At 48.0% G+C, this 14,995-nt stretch overlaps 1 protein-coding gene across 1 annotated transcript in view; it reads right to left on the reverse strand.

Moving 5' to 3' along the window:
* Positions 1-14,995, reverse strand: part of LOC139341670 (spectrin beta chain, non-erythrocytic 1) — a 92,302-nt gene that overhangs the window by 25,428 nt on the left and 51,879 nt on the right. Inside the window, exons 3-12 of the mRNA XM_070978295.1 lie at positions 10,168-10,319; positions 5,627-5,800; positions 3,728-3,819; positions 3,456-3,536; positions 2,852-2,967; positions 2,535-2,647; positions 2,230-2,417; positions 1,074-1,191; positions 726-884; positions 208-303 (exon numbers count right to left, since the gene is read on the reverse strand). Coding sequence (XP_070834396.1) covers positions 208-303; positions 726-884; positions 1,074-1,191; positions 2,230-2,417; positions 2,535-2,647; positions 2,852-2,967; positions 3,456-3,536; positions 3,728-3,819; positions 5,627-5,800; positions 10,168-10,319 — 1,289 coding nt within the window. The remainder of the gene's footprint in view (positions 1-207; positions 304-725; positions 885-1,073; positions 1,192-2,229; positions 2,418-2,534; positions 2,648-2,851; positions 2,968-3,455; positions 3,537-3,727; positions 3,820-5,626; positions 5,801-10,167; positions 10,320-14,995) is intronic.

Consider the following 14,995-nt stretch of genomic DNA (forward strand, 5'->3'; position numbering starts at 1 on the left):
TCATAGATATTTATTTATCCAACTCGGATGACAGACATGAAAGGAACCATCCCATCAAGGCTTGAATTCATTCTAATGAAGCTAAGATCCTTCCAGTCGAGGCTTTAAATGCATCCGATCAACTGATTTAATCAATGGACCCATCTGATATGGACATGTTCTAATTCTGTGTTTCGGCCTCCTCAAACCTGCAGGTGATGGACTGACCTGAACTCGCTCCTCATAGGCTGCGATGTCCGTTTCTATGGCTTCATGCTTCTTAGTAGCAGCTTCGACGGCCTGGAGGTCAAATCCAAAGTTATCCTGCAGGAAGAAGGAAAGGAAACATGGAAAGGAAACAAGGAGAGTATAAAAGAAACAAAGAGAGAGGAAAGGAAACAAGGAGAGGAGAGGGAACAAGGACCAGTAAGGAAACAAAGAGATGAGAGAGGAGAGGAAACATACAGGGGAGACAGGACATGAAACAAGGAGGAGAGAAACAGGTAGGACAGAGGAAAGGAAACAAGGAGAGGAGAGGAAACAAACATGGGAAACAAAAAAGGACATTAAGAGTGGAGAGAGGAAAGGAAACAAATGAGTAAAGGAAACAAGGATAGGAAGGAGGGGAGGATACAAAGGAAGGACAGAGGACAGAACATTATTTCATCAGACTTTTATGAAGGACCTAATGTACAGACTTCCTGTCTGTGGCGTCCTACACGAGAACAGGTACAGGTGTGCCTCACCTGTGAGACCAGCCTCTGGTTCTCGCTCAGCCACGTCTCCCTCATGGCGGCTTTACGGTCGAAGCGTCTGGCGAGCTGCTCCAGTTTCTCCTGACGTATCAGCTCCGTCCTCAGAGCCAGCTCCCGCTCATGCTCCGCCTTCTCCAGACGCTCCCATGCCTACCACACACACACGCGCACACACACACACACACACACACACACACACACACACACACACACACACACACACACACACACACACACACACACACACACAATGAACCTTTTCTGAAGTTTTCTCCAGCAGATCAAAGACGCATGAGGACAAAGTGCAGTAAGTGATGACATCACAGCAGGTGTGGTCACCTTGTTGATGTCGGAGATGAGCTTTCCCTCTCGGGGAGTGTAAACCTTCTGGTTGTTGGCTCTCATTTTACTCTGGATGGTGAACAGAAGAACCTCCAGGTTTCCCTTCTCTGTGAACCTGCGCACACACACACACGCACACACACGCGCGCGCGCACACACACACACACGTACACAGAAACACACACACACAATTACAACTTGGGATGCAGAGCTGCTGCGCTGCCTGTGTTCACATTTTTGTGTCCACAGTGGACCAACAGAGCGAGTTTGTTCAAATTCTAAGAATCTGTGAATGTTTTGGGTGAAATCTTTTAAAACTCTTTTAAACTTGGCGAAGTTTCGCTTCGTGTTGCCACAGAGACGAAAACCTCGTGACGTGTTTTCATTTCCCAGCCAGACGTGCTGCGACTCACTCCAGGAAAGATCATCTGGTTTGTGTTCAGATTCAGACTCGGCTGCTTCTGCGGTTTGTTTCCTGCTTCAGTCGCTGTGGGAGGAAAGTGCCTCAAACACAGCAGAGCGATGAGCAGCAAACTGTGAAATATCTGCTTCACTCTGAGAGCTCGAGCGCTGCCAGAGCGTGTGTGACGTCCTCTCTGCTGCTGCTGCAGGTTTGTCAGGAGTCAAACACACAGAGGAAGAGGAGAGCGGGAGTGAGGAAGAAAGAGGAAAACCTGAGACAGCTGGGCGGATGGATACACTGCTGTCTGTCAACAAGTAGTTCCACCATGTGACGCCCCGTAAGCCGTCACATGTTCTCATGTCTGAAAACAAACAGGATTCATCTCGTTCACCAGAAAGTTTCAGAGACAGAGCTCGGCTAGCTGCTCCCCACTGCCTCCAGCCTTTATGCTAAGCTAAGCTAAGCTAAGCTAAGCTAAGTTAAGCTAGGCTAAGCTAGGCTAAGCGCGTCCAGTCACCAGCTCCGTCCTGAACACACAGACATGAGACTGAAACCCGTCTGAACATCTCACTCTTAAACCTTTCTGTGCAGCATTACATCTTAAAGTATTTTTCTCTCATAGATTCATATTTGATGCTAACTGCAGTGGACTGCTGCCCAGGTGTGTGTGCGTGGGTGTGTTTGTGTGTGCGTGCGTGCATGTGTGTGTTTGTGTGTGTGTGCGTGCGTGCGTGCAGACTCTGGACTGACTTTGGCGGCTTCTCCACCGTGCGGTACGTGTTGAAGGCCTGCAGCTGCTGCTGGACTCCCACCAGAGAGTTGGCAAACTTCCTGTTGTTGAGGATGATGATGGTCTGCTCGATCCACTCCAGCAGGTCTGAGGCCAGAGACTCGTACTTCTCGATCATCTTCTCCGTCTCGATGGCGTTGTCCAGCACCTGGAAAAGACGCCAGAAGAGACATGTTTAGGAAAGAGCAGCAGGTCCGTTAACTGTCTGTCTGTCTGTGTCTGTCTGTGTCTCGGTCTGTCTGTGGTGATGGACGTCCTCCGTCACCTTGCCGATTCTCTTCCCCTCCACCTTCAGGGCCTTCATCTTGGAGAAGTAGTGGTAGTAGGTCACCACGTAGGTGATGATGGACTTCTCATCAGGGTGGTCCACGCTGATGTCTGCGCACGCGCACACACACACACACACACAAAACACACACACACACACACAACGGAAAACAAAGATCAGACCGCATACTATATGAAACAGCGTGCATGCAATGTGTGTGTCAGCATGTGCGTGTGTGTCAGCGTGTGTGTGTCAGCGTGTGTGTGTATGTGTGTGCGTGTATGTGTGCTGCATGTGCGTGCGCGCCCTCTCACCCTCGGGGTCCAGCAGCTTGGTGAGGCCCAGGTGTTGCTCAGCCAGGTTGAAAGCATTCTGCAGGTTGTAGTGAGCGTTTGATTTCTTCAGCTTGTCGAAGTCGATCAGGTCGGGTCTGAAGACAACAACCAATACAAACAAATAAATAAACAGAGACAGAGAGGCAAAATGATGATAACCTAAATACTTTACTACTGTCATGTTTGACAGAGGGACATGTGGATGAATGACTGATGCGTGACGAACGTGCAGTGGAACTCTTCTTCTGTGCTTTCTGCATCAAACCAGCGGACGACCAATCGCTGACCAGCAGCGCCGCGAAGAAAAGCTTCACAGCATGAACCCGTTTCAGGCTTCTGCAGCGTGACTGCTCTGAATATCAGCTTTGTTTGGCTGAAACATAGTTTTCTTTATGTTTGGCATAATGAAACGCTTCAGGTCTAAATGTGGTCTGAAGGACACGGTCTGCTGACGGGTCAGCTGAGACTCTGAGGTTATTACGGAGCACGAGGAAGGAAGCGACGCTCGGCGGCTGACGGCGGCGTGGACTCATCGAGGAGCTGCAGCGGCTCCTCGTTCTGATCTGACGAGTCTGACGTTTACCTGTGCTTGTGGATGAGAGCGTTGAAGGCCATCCCGTCTCTCCAGCTGGTGGTGAAGTTGTGGATGTTGACGTTTGGATATCTGGAAGAGGAAGAGGAAGAGGAAGAGGAAGAGGAAGAGGAAGAGGAAGAGGACAGTCATTTACTTATGATATATATTAATCTGATGGGACTCTGAGACTGCAATTAAAGGTGGAAACAGGAGGTGACGGGGCTGATGGGAAATGTAGTCTGAGCTGTGGAGAAGCGTAAACTTCCTGAGAAGATTCTCACCCCGCCGTCTTCATCTGACACCAGAGCAGCAGAGCATCTTTAGCCGACTTCTTCTCCTTGTTGTCCTCCGTCTCCACGCTGATGTCCTGGATCTGAGATGCGCACACACACACACACACACACACACACACACACACACACACACACACACACACACTTGAGGTTAATTGACATCTGAACAGTTAGATTTTGTTTGTAATCGTCCTTCTGAGACATTGACTCAATCCATCGTGTCTGACGGCTGATTAAATGAATTGACGCAGCTCTTTGAACTCTCTAACGACATTATTTAGTTACTGCATGAACGATTCCCTCGTTACCGGACGTGATGCACACCGCAGGCACATCCGTAAAGCAAAGTGGATTAGCTGAACCACAGCATGGAGACGTGGAGACAAAGCGCTTAAGACAATCAATCAGTTAATTTATGAATGAATGATGAATGAATGAGTGATCACCATCGCGGGTCTAATCAAACACAGGAAACAACATGAACAATACCCTGAAACATGAATGTCTGCTTTGTGTCTGATATTAAAGGCTTATTTCGATTGTGAAACATCCTCAGACACGTGTTCACGTCTTCAAACTCTACTGTCCACGCTGACACGAAGACTTCTCAGCTGAATGTCTAAACTAAAGCCTTCAGACAGGCGCCGGAGAGCAGTGACGGCCAATCACAGCGTCCCATTCTGCACCAAATGTAACGTCCTCACAGTCACGCTCAATCCCGACATCAACAAACACACACGGCCGCACTCCGACGCGTACGCCCGGAAGCAAACACGTCCTCACGCTCTAACAAACGTCCTCATTTTCCAGAAAAAGGCGTCGACCTCCAAACTGTCCTCACAGAGACAGGAAGACAGAGCACACACACCTCACCTTCATCGATCGTCATCCGTCAGTTTCAGAGCGACAGGAGCGTCAAATCAACATCAACACCGCCAGAGCATGTATGAGACACACACACACACACACACACACACACACACACACACACACACACACACACACACACACACACACACACACACACACACACACACACACACACACACACACACACACACACACACACACACACACACACACTCCGTCTGTTTCACCCTCATTCCTCCACTGCAGGATTTAAAAACAACTAAAAAGAGTTTTTTAATCCTCTTGGCTTATAAAAGCTAAATCCTGTTCACCCATTTCCCAACTGTTCGCCGTCCCTAATGATGACATCATCAGCCGGGTGACACGACAGTGCCGCCGGCGTACAGTAAAGAGACGAGTGTGTCTTTGACGGGGTGAGATCGATGCGTCCAACGCTGATAAAGACGCTCAAACTGACCTGGAAACGTCCAACAGCTCCACTAAAATATGACGTCATTTAACTGACAGCTTTTAATCTTTCAGCAAATAATTAAAGACGCAGCGATGTCACATTTTTCGGATTACGAAGGATTTAACGTTAAACACACTCTGCTTTCATATCTGCAGAAAACATGTGGAACTTTATCTTTTAATTAATGATTCATTTTCGGCTTTGTGATTAACACCTTGCTCTGAATTTACTCTCCCAGCAGTGGCCAGTTTATTAGGTACACTTCATTCAGCTTAACAGTCATTTATCACAGTTGCATTTTGTTTCATCTCAGGCTAAAACATGTTAATGCCCCGTTTTAGACATTTAATGTGACTGGGATGCAAAATAGTAACAGCAACCACTACTGTGACTACTATATCCACAGGTCAGGGTGTAGATGAGCCCAGACATGAGCAGACTGACTTTGGGATGCAAAATTGCGCAGTGGACTACGATGGAAGGTGATGGAGCAAACATCAGAGCAGCGGTCTGATTTCAGCTGATTCACTCATTGCGGGATGCAGACTTGCACGGCTGCCTGTTACCTGGAAGCGGAGGATGATGGTCCAGATGAGGCCCAGGGTGAGGCGGTGGTTTCCGTCCACGATGTCGTGGGAGCCCATGTTCTCCAGGTGGACCCTCTGCTCCTTCAGGAACTGCAGAGCCTTGTCCACATTCTCCAGACAGTGGATCCGCATGCGACCCTTTGTGGGTTTGGGCTGAAACAAAAACACATCTCGGTTTATTTACAAGCCTCAAAAAGCAGGAAGCGTGAAGTTCTTCAAGCTGCCAAACAAACACGAAGAAGGAGAAGAAGAAGAAGAAGAAGAAGAAGAAGAAGAAGAAGAAGAAGAAGAAGAAGAAGCTGCGGACAGCTGCGGACAGCTGAGAGGTTTCGAACACCACACGTTCTGTGCTGAACTCTCACTTCTCCTCTTTCTAAATCATTCATCAGATTTCCTCAATACAAACATCCCAAAGCAGGAAAAATGTTGTTAATAATCAAAGCAAACGTGTCTCCTGCAGAAACCAAACAGCTTCAGTTCAAGAACCAACTGCCTCTGGATTCTGGTTGTGTTTGTTTAGACCTCACATCAGTCACTGACAGGCTCCTGTTAGCTGAACGCTGCTGTGGCCGTCAGTCGTTTGACATGTGTGATAACTGGATTCAAAGAAAGGAGCTTTTCTTCATCTCAGAAATCATCTGGAAGAGCTTTAGTTTGATTCTTAGAAACAACAGTGAAAAATGAGAACGGGAAAATAAAACCTGGCTGTGACGGTGAGACAAACAAACACTGCTGTGGTAACAGACAGGAAGCGTCGCATCACCTCCGAGCGTCCGTGAGCTTTTCCAGCAGGCATGAAAGCTGACGAACGAGGAGGAGTCAGATATTATTACAGCGGAGGGATTTAACACCGAGCTAACCTCCTCTAGAGCTGCAGCAGCAGACAGATGTCTGACGGCTCGGCGGTTACACAACAAACAACCGACAAACCACAACAACAGAAGCTCAGCGGAGTGTGAGAGCGAAGCTACAGTCAGGAGGAGAGAGGAGGAGGACCAGGGTCTGCACAGAGGAGGACCACCAGGGGCTCCAGACAGCAGTAAAAGCACACATTATGCTTAATTTCACACTGTTGTAACGACGTTAGAAAACTGTGTTTATGTCATGAGGCATGGATGTCTGAGCTGCTGCAGGTGGAGATACTGTCAAACCCTTCAAACAAAGGGTCACCAGATCAATCTGAGGGGTCATCGGGTGATTAATGGGAAAGAAGAAGAAACAAAGTTCTGAAACACAAACGTGTCTTCAGGCTTCTGTCTGATCTCATGTCCCTCTGAAATACTGTGAAGTATGAAGTCATATAATGTATTGTCCGCAGGGTTTCCCTGAGGACGCACTCGTGCTGTCAGATGACTGAGAGCTGCAGCGTGATGAGGCGATTCTGAAGCGTCCGTCTGTCTTTGAACGCACCTCTGTGCTGCAGAGGTGCAGGACGATGAGGAGCAGACAGCGAGGAAGACGAGCGCTGATGTGATTAACACAGATCGAATGGAAGTCAGACACACATCCATCTGCTCAGCCCCCACCTTTAAAGAGACTCAGACTGCGCCGGGCAAAACGTGGGACCAGCCGGAGACGACTTCCTCTCCTCCTCATCCTCGCCTCAATATGACTGATGAAGCATGTGTGTTGAACTGCAGCTCTGATGAAGGCTGGAGAGCAGCGGACATGTTTCAGCCTTCATCATAACCTCCAGCCAGAAACTCTCTTTTGTCTTTTTAACGTCAGAACGATGTTTCTGGCTCTTCTTCGTCCTTCATCACTCCTGACAGTCGATCCTTCGGATGAGCTGGTGTGTTTATGGTGACGCTGAATCTTGAAACAGGAAGAATAAATAACCGGGATAAAATAAACGTCTGAGGTGTCAGAGCAGCGGCGGAACATCCTGCTCGCCGTCCACACCACATGTCCTCCGTCCAACACTGACCGTCCAAACTACAAGCAGGACGCCGTCCAACAATAACACTGCTGTCTTTGCTTTTCCTCACACAGACACATAAACACCACCCGCCTAAAGTCGCTCAGTGATTCAGGATCTGGACTCAGACCAGAGATATTTTGGACTGTTGTCTGCCGGTGGCTCAAATCCAACAAACCACACAGAGCTTCAGTGTTGGTCGGTTCAAACAGCTTCAGATCAGCATTTTATTCCACGAAACCAAACAAAAATCGCTCTACCTCCATCAACAGTGCGGCGCAGACCTGCAGCGGGACTTTCCCCGCTCACGAGCTGTTTTTAGACTTTGCAAAATCTCTGTTCTGAAACCTTTAATCAACCAGGATTCGAACCACACGTAGCTTTAGCATTTAGCGCTTTGGTGAGCTCCAGCAGTGTGCTGCAAACAAAGAGCCTTAAACACCAAGACTGCTGCGATTCGACATTTTTCTTATCATCGACATCCAAGAAAAGCCCAGAATCTGCTCTCAGACTGACTGATCTTCTTCCTCTGAGCCACTGACCTCCATTAAAAACTCATCAGTGAGCCTCACTGCTCTTCCTTCATCACAGTGTAAGACTGTAATAAGCTGTTCAAAGTTCCACCTCGACCATCTACAACAGTAAAATCCTGCTTCCTTTGGGGACATCAGGTCTGTTTTGCCAACAGTCCTCAGGCTCTTCTACTCAGCTACTTAACTTGTAGTGGAGTATTTTTACAGTGTACAGCGTCCAGCTGTTTCAGGACATTACTGAGCCCCTTTAAAAATTGAAGCCATGGATTTGGACGCCGCAGACAGGAAGTGAGGAAGTATTGAGACGAACACATTGTTGGTTTTGGTCTGCAGGACAGATCCAGTCTGTGAGCTGCGTTACTGTGACGATAGCGAAGACGCAGACGAGCGGGACGTCAGTGGGATCGAGGTTACTGTGACCAGCGGACAGACTGGACAGACGTCCACGCTGCAGGAGCTGGACGTGTCCTTTAAACGCTGCCTCTGCAGCGCAAACAGCCGCTTGCGCTCAGATTCTTCTGCTGCTTCTGGAGGCGTTTTGGCTCCATGTAAACCCTGAAAGTTACTCAATGACTCCTTTCACAACTGGAACACCCCCCACACCGTCTCCCACTCTGCGCTCCGTCCGTCCTGCTCAACACTTCACTATCGTTTATTTTCCTTTTCTTCTCTCTGCATTTCCACCCGTTCCTCCTCTCTCCTCTCCTTTCTCGTCTCCTCGCTTCCTCCTCCACGAGCATCCAAAATGCCAGAGATTCTCTGGACCTCCGCCCGACGACAAACATGCGACACGAAGAAGAAACAGAACAAATGAAGTCTGAATTCAAAATCAGCAGAAAATAGAGTAAATTCTTTCTCTCTGTGTGTTTGACGGGTTGTGAAAAGGCCGGATGACAGCAGAGAGACAGACGGCCAAGAAGAAGAAGAGGAGGAGGAAGAGGAGGAAGAAGAGGGGGGAGTTTGGCTCGTAACACTGGAAGTCACAAGGCGGGGGGTGAAACTGGGACAGACACAAGTTTAAATGTCTTCAAGTCAGACAGCAAGAAAAACCAGCCTGACACTGAGTGTGTGTGTGTGTGTGTGTGTGTGTGTGTGTGTGTGTGTGTGTGTGTGTGTGTGTGTGTGTGTCACAAGCTAAATTTAAGACCTTTTTAATAGCAACATAAAATGCAATTTAACGCGACCACGATCTGAATCACAGCAGCCGAAGTCTGAACTCTGACGGACGATGTGACCTCAAACTTATTTATGTTATTATATCGAATGTTTTCAGTTCTTTCCAGCAGTATAAATCAATAATTCAGAGTAACATAACGATCAATCAACATGACTCAACAAAGGGGAGCTGACGGATGGATTAACCAATTAAAAACAACTTAAATCATGTTTTTTCACATTGTGAGACGACAAACTTCCTGCTGCTGAAGCTGATTTATAACGTGTCCGTAAGCTAAGCTAACGCTAACTGAAGGCGTCATCGTCCACCGAGGCGAGACGAAGCACACGGACCGCTGCGAGCGCGGTCAGATGAACGGCGCGGTGGAGGCGGGTCACGGTTAATGATTGGACGAGTCTTAAACATCAGTGTTGACAGAAGCAGATAAGAAGTGGGAGAGCAGAGACGGCGAGCAGCTGTTTGAGTTCAGCCGGAGAGGACGAGTCAGCGCTGAGCGGGAAGATAACGACCAAACAGAGGAGGCGAAGCTCAGCTAACGACCACGATCACAGTTTATCAGAGAAAATGAGATCTGAACGTTAAAAATGTCAGGTTTTAGAGAGGGACAAATGCAGTTTTATTTTTCTCTTTTGCCCTGAAAATCCTTTTCATAGACTGATTTGTAAACTGAAATTTGACTCTTTCTCTTCTGTTTAATCACTTTTTTTAATTAGTTCGTATTAAATCTTATTGAAATGACACGTTTACTGCAGGAGGCGGAGCTTTACGTTCATGAGACGCCATTTAAAAGTTACAGTCTCGTCACATAGCCTTCAGGAGGAATGAACCTTTTCTGGACACTTCCTCCCCCTGCTCCTCTTTCAAAATAAAAGCACTGAGCAATGGGACCCACCAGTCTCTCTCCTGACAGGACCTCCAGCAGTTTGATGAGCATGCGTCCGTCCCTCAGGTCCATGTAGAGGTCGGTGATGCGGCAGGAGACTCTGGACAGGTGCGAGTTCACCCACTTGGTGAAGGTCTTCTTCTGCACCGCCTCACGCTCATCTGGGCGAGAGACACAGACACACAGAGAGAGAGAGAGGGAGAGAGAGATGAGATGGTGGAAATGGAATCAAAGCTGAAGACAAAGGTCGGAGAAGACGAAGCTCATGACGACTGAGCTGAGAGTCCACGAGGCAGAGCGTCAGAGGACACTGACAGGACAGGAAGTGGACTTTGAGTTCTTTCATATTGATGTGACACTTTATTCACAAGTTTGAGTCCTTCTGATCTCTGCAGGTGTGTTTGGTTCCTCTGAGTGTGTGTGTGTGTGTGTGTGTGTGTGTGTGTGTGTGTGTGTGTGTGTGTGGTCTCAGCATCCCATTGGCTCATTATTCCTGGAAAGCTGGTGTGTGTTTGTGTGTGTGTATGGGAGAGGTTTCCTGTGTCTGATAAAGCAGACTAAATCTTAATAACAATTCTCTCTCATACACACACACACACACACACACACACACACACACACACACACACACACACAGTCTGACAGCAGACACCTGCTGTCTGCAACACAACTTAGTTTATTTCCCACAGGCTTCACGGTTATTGTTAGTGCTCACACACACGCAGCGTTGCAAAGAGTGTGTGTGTGTGTGTGTGTGTGTGTGTGTGTGTGTGTGTGTGTGTGTGTGTGCAGAATGCGAGGGCTCAGTTGCCATGGTGACACAGTTGCAGGCGGAAGTTGCACAACCTGCACAAGGAGGGAGGAGAGGGCGTGACCCCGCCAACACACACACACACACACACACACACACACACACACACACACACACATTTTTACGCTCCAATGATTTCTGTCACACACTCGCTGTCAGATTTGCCTGAAAGTCAGATTCAGTTTCTCTTCTGTGAACTTTCAGCAGTGAACACAGAGGTCAAAGGTCAGGTGACATCGCTCACCTGAACCCGTCTTTGACATAACGAGCTTTGTTCGTTCACGCCCTCATCATTTGGGCTGGAGGACGACGTCACAGACGCCACACCAGGTCAGTGACACACTAACAGGAAGTGACACGAGGCGTCCATGTCTGTTTGCTTTGTCTTGTAATTTCAGATCACGGAGTCAAAAATATCCGAGCTCTCTCAGTGAGGCTTCCCCAGCTGTAATTACCGCTTCATGTTGACGCCATTTACAGGCCAGAAACTGCTAATTACGCTTTCTCTCACAAGACTCGAACACAACACCAACATAAATTTTCCAGTGCACAATGTGCCTGCCAGTTATTATTATGTCCACGGTGTCTTTACACAAAGCAAACGACTCAAACACACACACCGCCACTGTTCTCAGGCTTTGATTGGCCGGTTCTGCTGCTCGTTAAACAAAACGACCATAAACAGGAGAGATAATTAAACATGTGAAGACGCCACTTTCTCTGCTTTCACGGTCAGTCAGAGAGTGCGTGAACTCTGAGAGGAGACACACACAAACTCCACTTCAACTTCTGGAATGAAACACACACGCACACACACACGCACACACGCACACAGTGATAAGACTGACTGTTTCATACATTCAAACAAAAGTTCATACAAATGTGTGACCTGAGTGTGTGTTAGCTCACAGCAGCTTTATCGCTCAGCACAAACACACCGTGGAGGGTTTCTGATATCGAGCTGGAGCTGCTGGACACGTGTGGACGAGGCGGGACGGACAGGAGCGACACGGACGACTGAACGGAGCCCAAACGCTCGGCGGGACAACATGCCTTGTCTTTGTGGCCGCACTGAGGAACAGGAAGCTGTAATCTGACAGCTGAGTGTGAATCGTATCAGACGCGTTAAAGGAGGACTCGGTGAAAGTTGTGACGTTGGCTTCTCAACGTCATCCTCAGCAGAAAAACACAGCCGTCGTGTTTGTTGTGCGGCGTTTCAAAGGTTGATTTCACATTAGAGACTGTGTGAGCTGAGCTGAGCCTGCAGCTGCTGCAGGCTACATCAGCTGCTGCGAGCATGATACACTGGATCTCTGACCGAACTTGAGATGCATTGTGGGTAACGTAGGCACCAGGTTTTGACTGCACATTACACAGCATTTTGTGTACACAAACACTGTAGCTACACGTCTACAAGTAGAAGCTGGAGAGCGCGTACGACTGCTAATAAACAGCGTATTACTGCAGCTTTCATTTGATGAAGCACGGAGCAGCCATCTTGGATTTTCAGGTCAGGGTTCATGAGGTTCAGATGCAGTTAAAATTAGCAAAACTTCCCCCATAAACAGCCATTTTATTAAGGCGGTAATCTGAAAAAGAAATCCCGAGACGGTTGCTGGCGGTGAATATTTCTGCTGTCAGTGATGAAGAGATCACATCATGTGTGTAAAGAGATTTCTGTGTGTGTGTGTGTGTGTGTGTGTGTGTGTGTGTGTGTGTGTGTGTGTGTGTGTGACCACCAGGGCTGGTCTGAGAGGCTGTGTGTTGTGATAAGCAGTGTGTCTTATCTCCATCTTCACACTTCCTGCTGCATTTTCTACACGCAGGAGTGTGTGTCAACTTCACGCTATTTGGCTTCTGTGTGTGTGTGTGTGTGTGTGTGTGTGTGTGTGTGTGTGTGTGTGTTGGGGCTTCCCCTTCCTGTGCCGAAAAAGAAGCAGATGCTCGTCCCAGCAGGAAAATGTGCTCGACTACGCCCATGGAGCAGAGCCCTAGCCTGTGTGTGTGTGTGTGTGTGTGTGTGTGTGTGTGTGTGTGTGTGTGTGTGTGTGTGTGTGTGTGTTGGGGTTGGACCACGGGATGCTGCTCAGAGCTCTGGGCTCTAAAGTGTTTTTCTGATCTGGACTCGTTACTCCATTTGTAAAAATTCTTCATATTATTGCTCATGTTCTTAATCAGTATTGATCACCGACGATGATGACAGATTAATCTTCTTCATCTCCTCTGCCCAGCGACTCGTGCATGGTGTTGATCTATGAGGTGAAACATCAGATTTTCACACACAGGATGAAGACGTGTGTGTGTGTTCTGGTCAGAGTTCAGCCTTAAAATCTTCACGCTCTGTGGAGTGTGTCATCAGCTGGTAGATCAGCCACACGAGTCATTTCAGGTCACCGTTAGCATCGAGCTAAACAAAGGGACCTGCTAATGCTAATGCTAAGCTACACACACAAACACACAGCGCTAAGCACAACTCAATGTCAGGGGCTTCAATTACCTCCTCTGGCTTCATTCCGCTGAATCCACAAGACGCAGCAGAGTGTGTGTGTGTGTGTGTGTGTGTGTGTGTGTGTGTGTGTGTGTGTGTGTGTGTGTGTGTGTGTGTGTGTGTACTTCATTAGAGCAAGAGGAGACAGTGATGCATTGATGGGGTCTCTCTGCGGGTCAATAACACACACACACACACACTCACACACACACACACACTCACACACACGCACACACACACACACACACACACACACACACACACACACACACACACACACATAATTACAGCTGAGGATGACCTTAACCTGAGCCTGAGGAAACACACACAGACCAGGTGTGTCCTCCACTGGGACCAAGAAAATAAAATAATCAATGTCTTTAAATGAGCGCCTCACACACACACACACACACACACACACACACACACACAATGGAGAGAGGAATGTGCAGCCTGAACATCATGTGAGCTGCATCATCGTGTCAATGTATCATTCAAGTCACACACACACAGACAACAATTGTAATGCATCATGGGAAGTCAAGGTCGAGAAGGTCGAGATATGACACAACTCATAACAGGGTTCATCGAGAGTTTCAACACACACACACACACACACACACACACACACACACACACGCTCTGATACAAACACAATGCGGCCTCTGAGGGCAGATGAGGACACTTCAGTTTGTCACGGCTTCTCGCTGATAAACATTTCAAAGTAAAATTAACCTTCTGAAATCACCAAAAATCCCTTAAAATCCACATTTTTTCCAGAGCTTTACAAAGAAGAAGAAAAGGAGCAGGGAGGAGAGGAAGTGAGATCATGATCCAGCTGTAATTAAGCTTTTCTGTCACTCTGATAATAAATAAAAGAGAACAACTGTTTTCATGAACAGAACATTTACATTTGAGCCCTGAGCTGAGCCTTCAGGCTGCTCTGCTCTCCTCCACAGCTGTGTCCAGCTCACACCAGCTCCACCAATCAGCTTCTTCCATTCATCGATTCATTTAAGGTCGGGGTCGGGGTCAGCAGTGGAGACAAAGCCCGGCCATCAACACACTGGAGGCGGGATAAGTACACGGCCCAGGAGGACGGTCTGCCTGACAGGTTCAGCTCAGGGCAAAAGACCCCAAAACCCCCGAGACGAAGGAGGCTAAAAACGACAAATTCTATCAACACACACACACACACACACACACACACACACACACACACACACACACACACACACACACACACACACACACACACACACACATCAGTCCACAGCTGTGTTCCCCTGGGTGATGACTGAAACAACACACACACACGCGCACGCACACACACACACACCAGACAGAGTGTGTTAATGTGACTCAGGTCAGAAATAAATCCTTATCATCATCCAGTGTGTGTGTGTGTGTGTGTGTGTGTGTGTGTGTGTATGTGGGTGTGTGTGGAGGTGGGGGATTTTTGTGGACATGTCTGAGCAGTTAGTTATGTTTTTACTGTTCCTCCCTCATCTGTAATGACTAATATTTGGTTCTGTGTT

The sequence above is a fragment of the Chaetodon trifascialis genome, chromosome 13, assembly GCF_039877785.1.
Source record: "Chaetodon trifascialis isolate fChaTrf1 chromosome 13, fChaTrf1.hap1, whole genome shotgun sequence".
NCBI lineage: Eukaryota > Metazoa > Chordata > Actinopteri > Chaetodontiformes > Chaetodontidae > Chaetodon > Chaetodon trifascialis.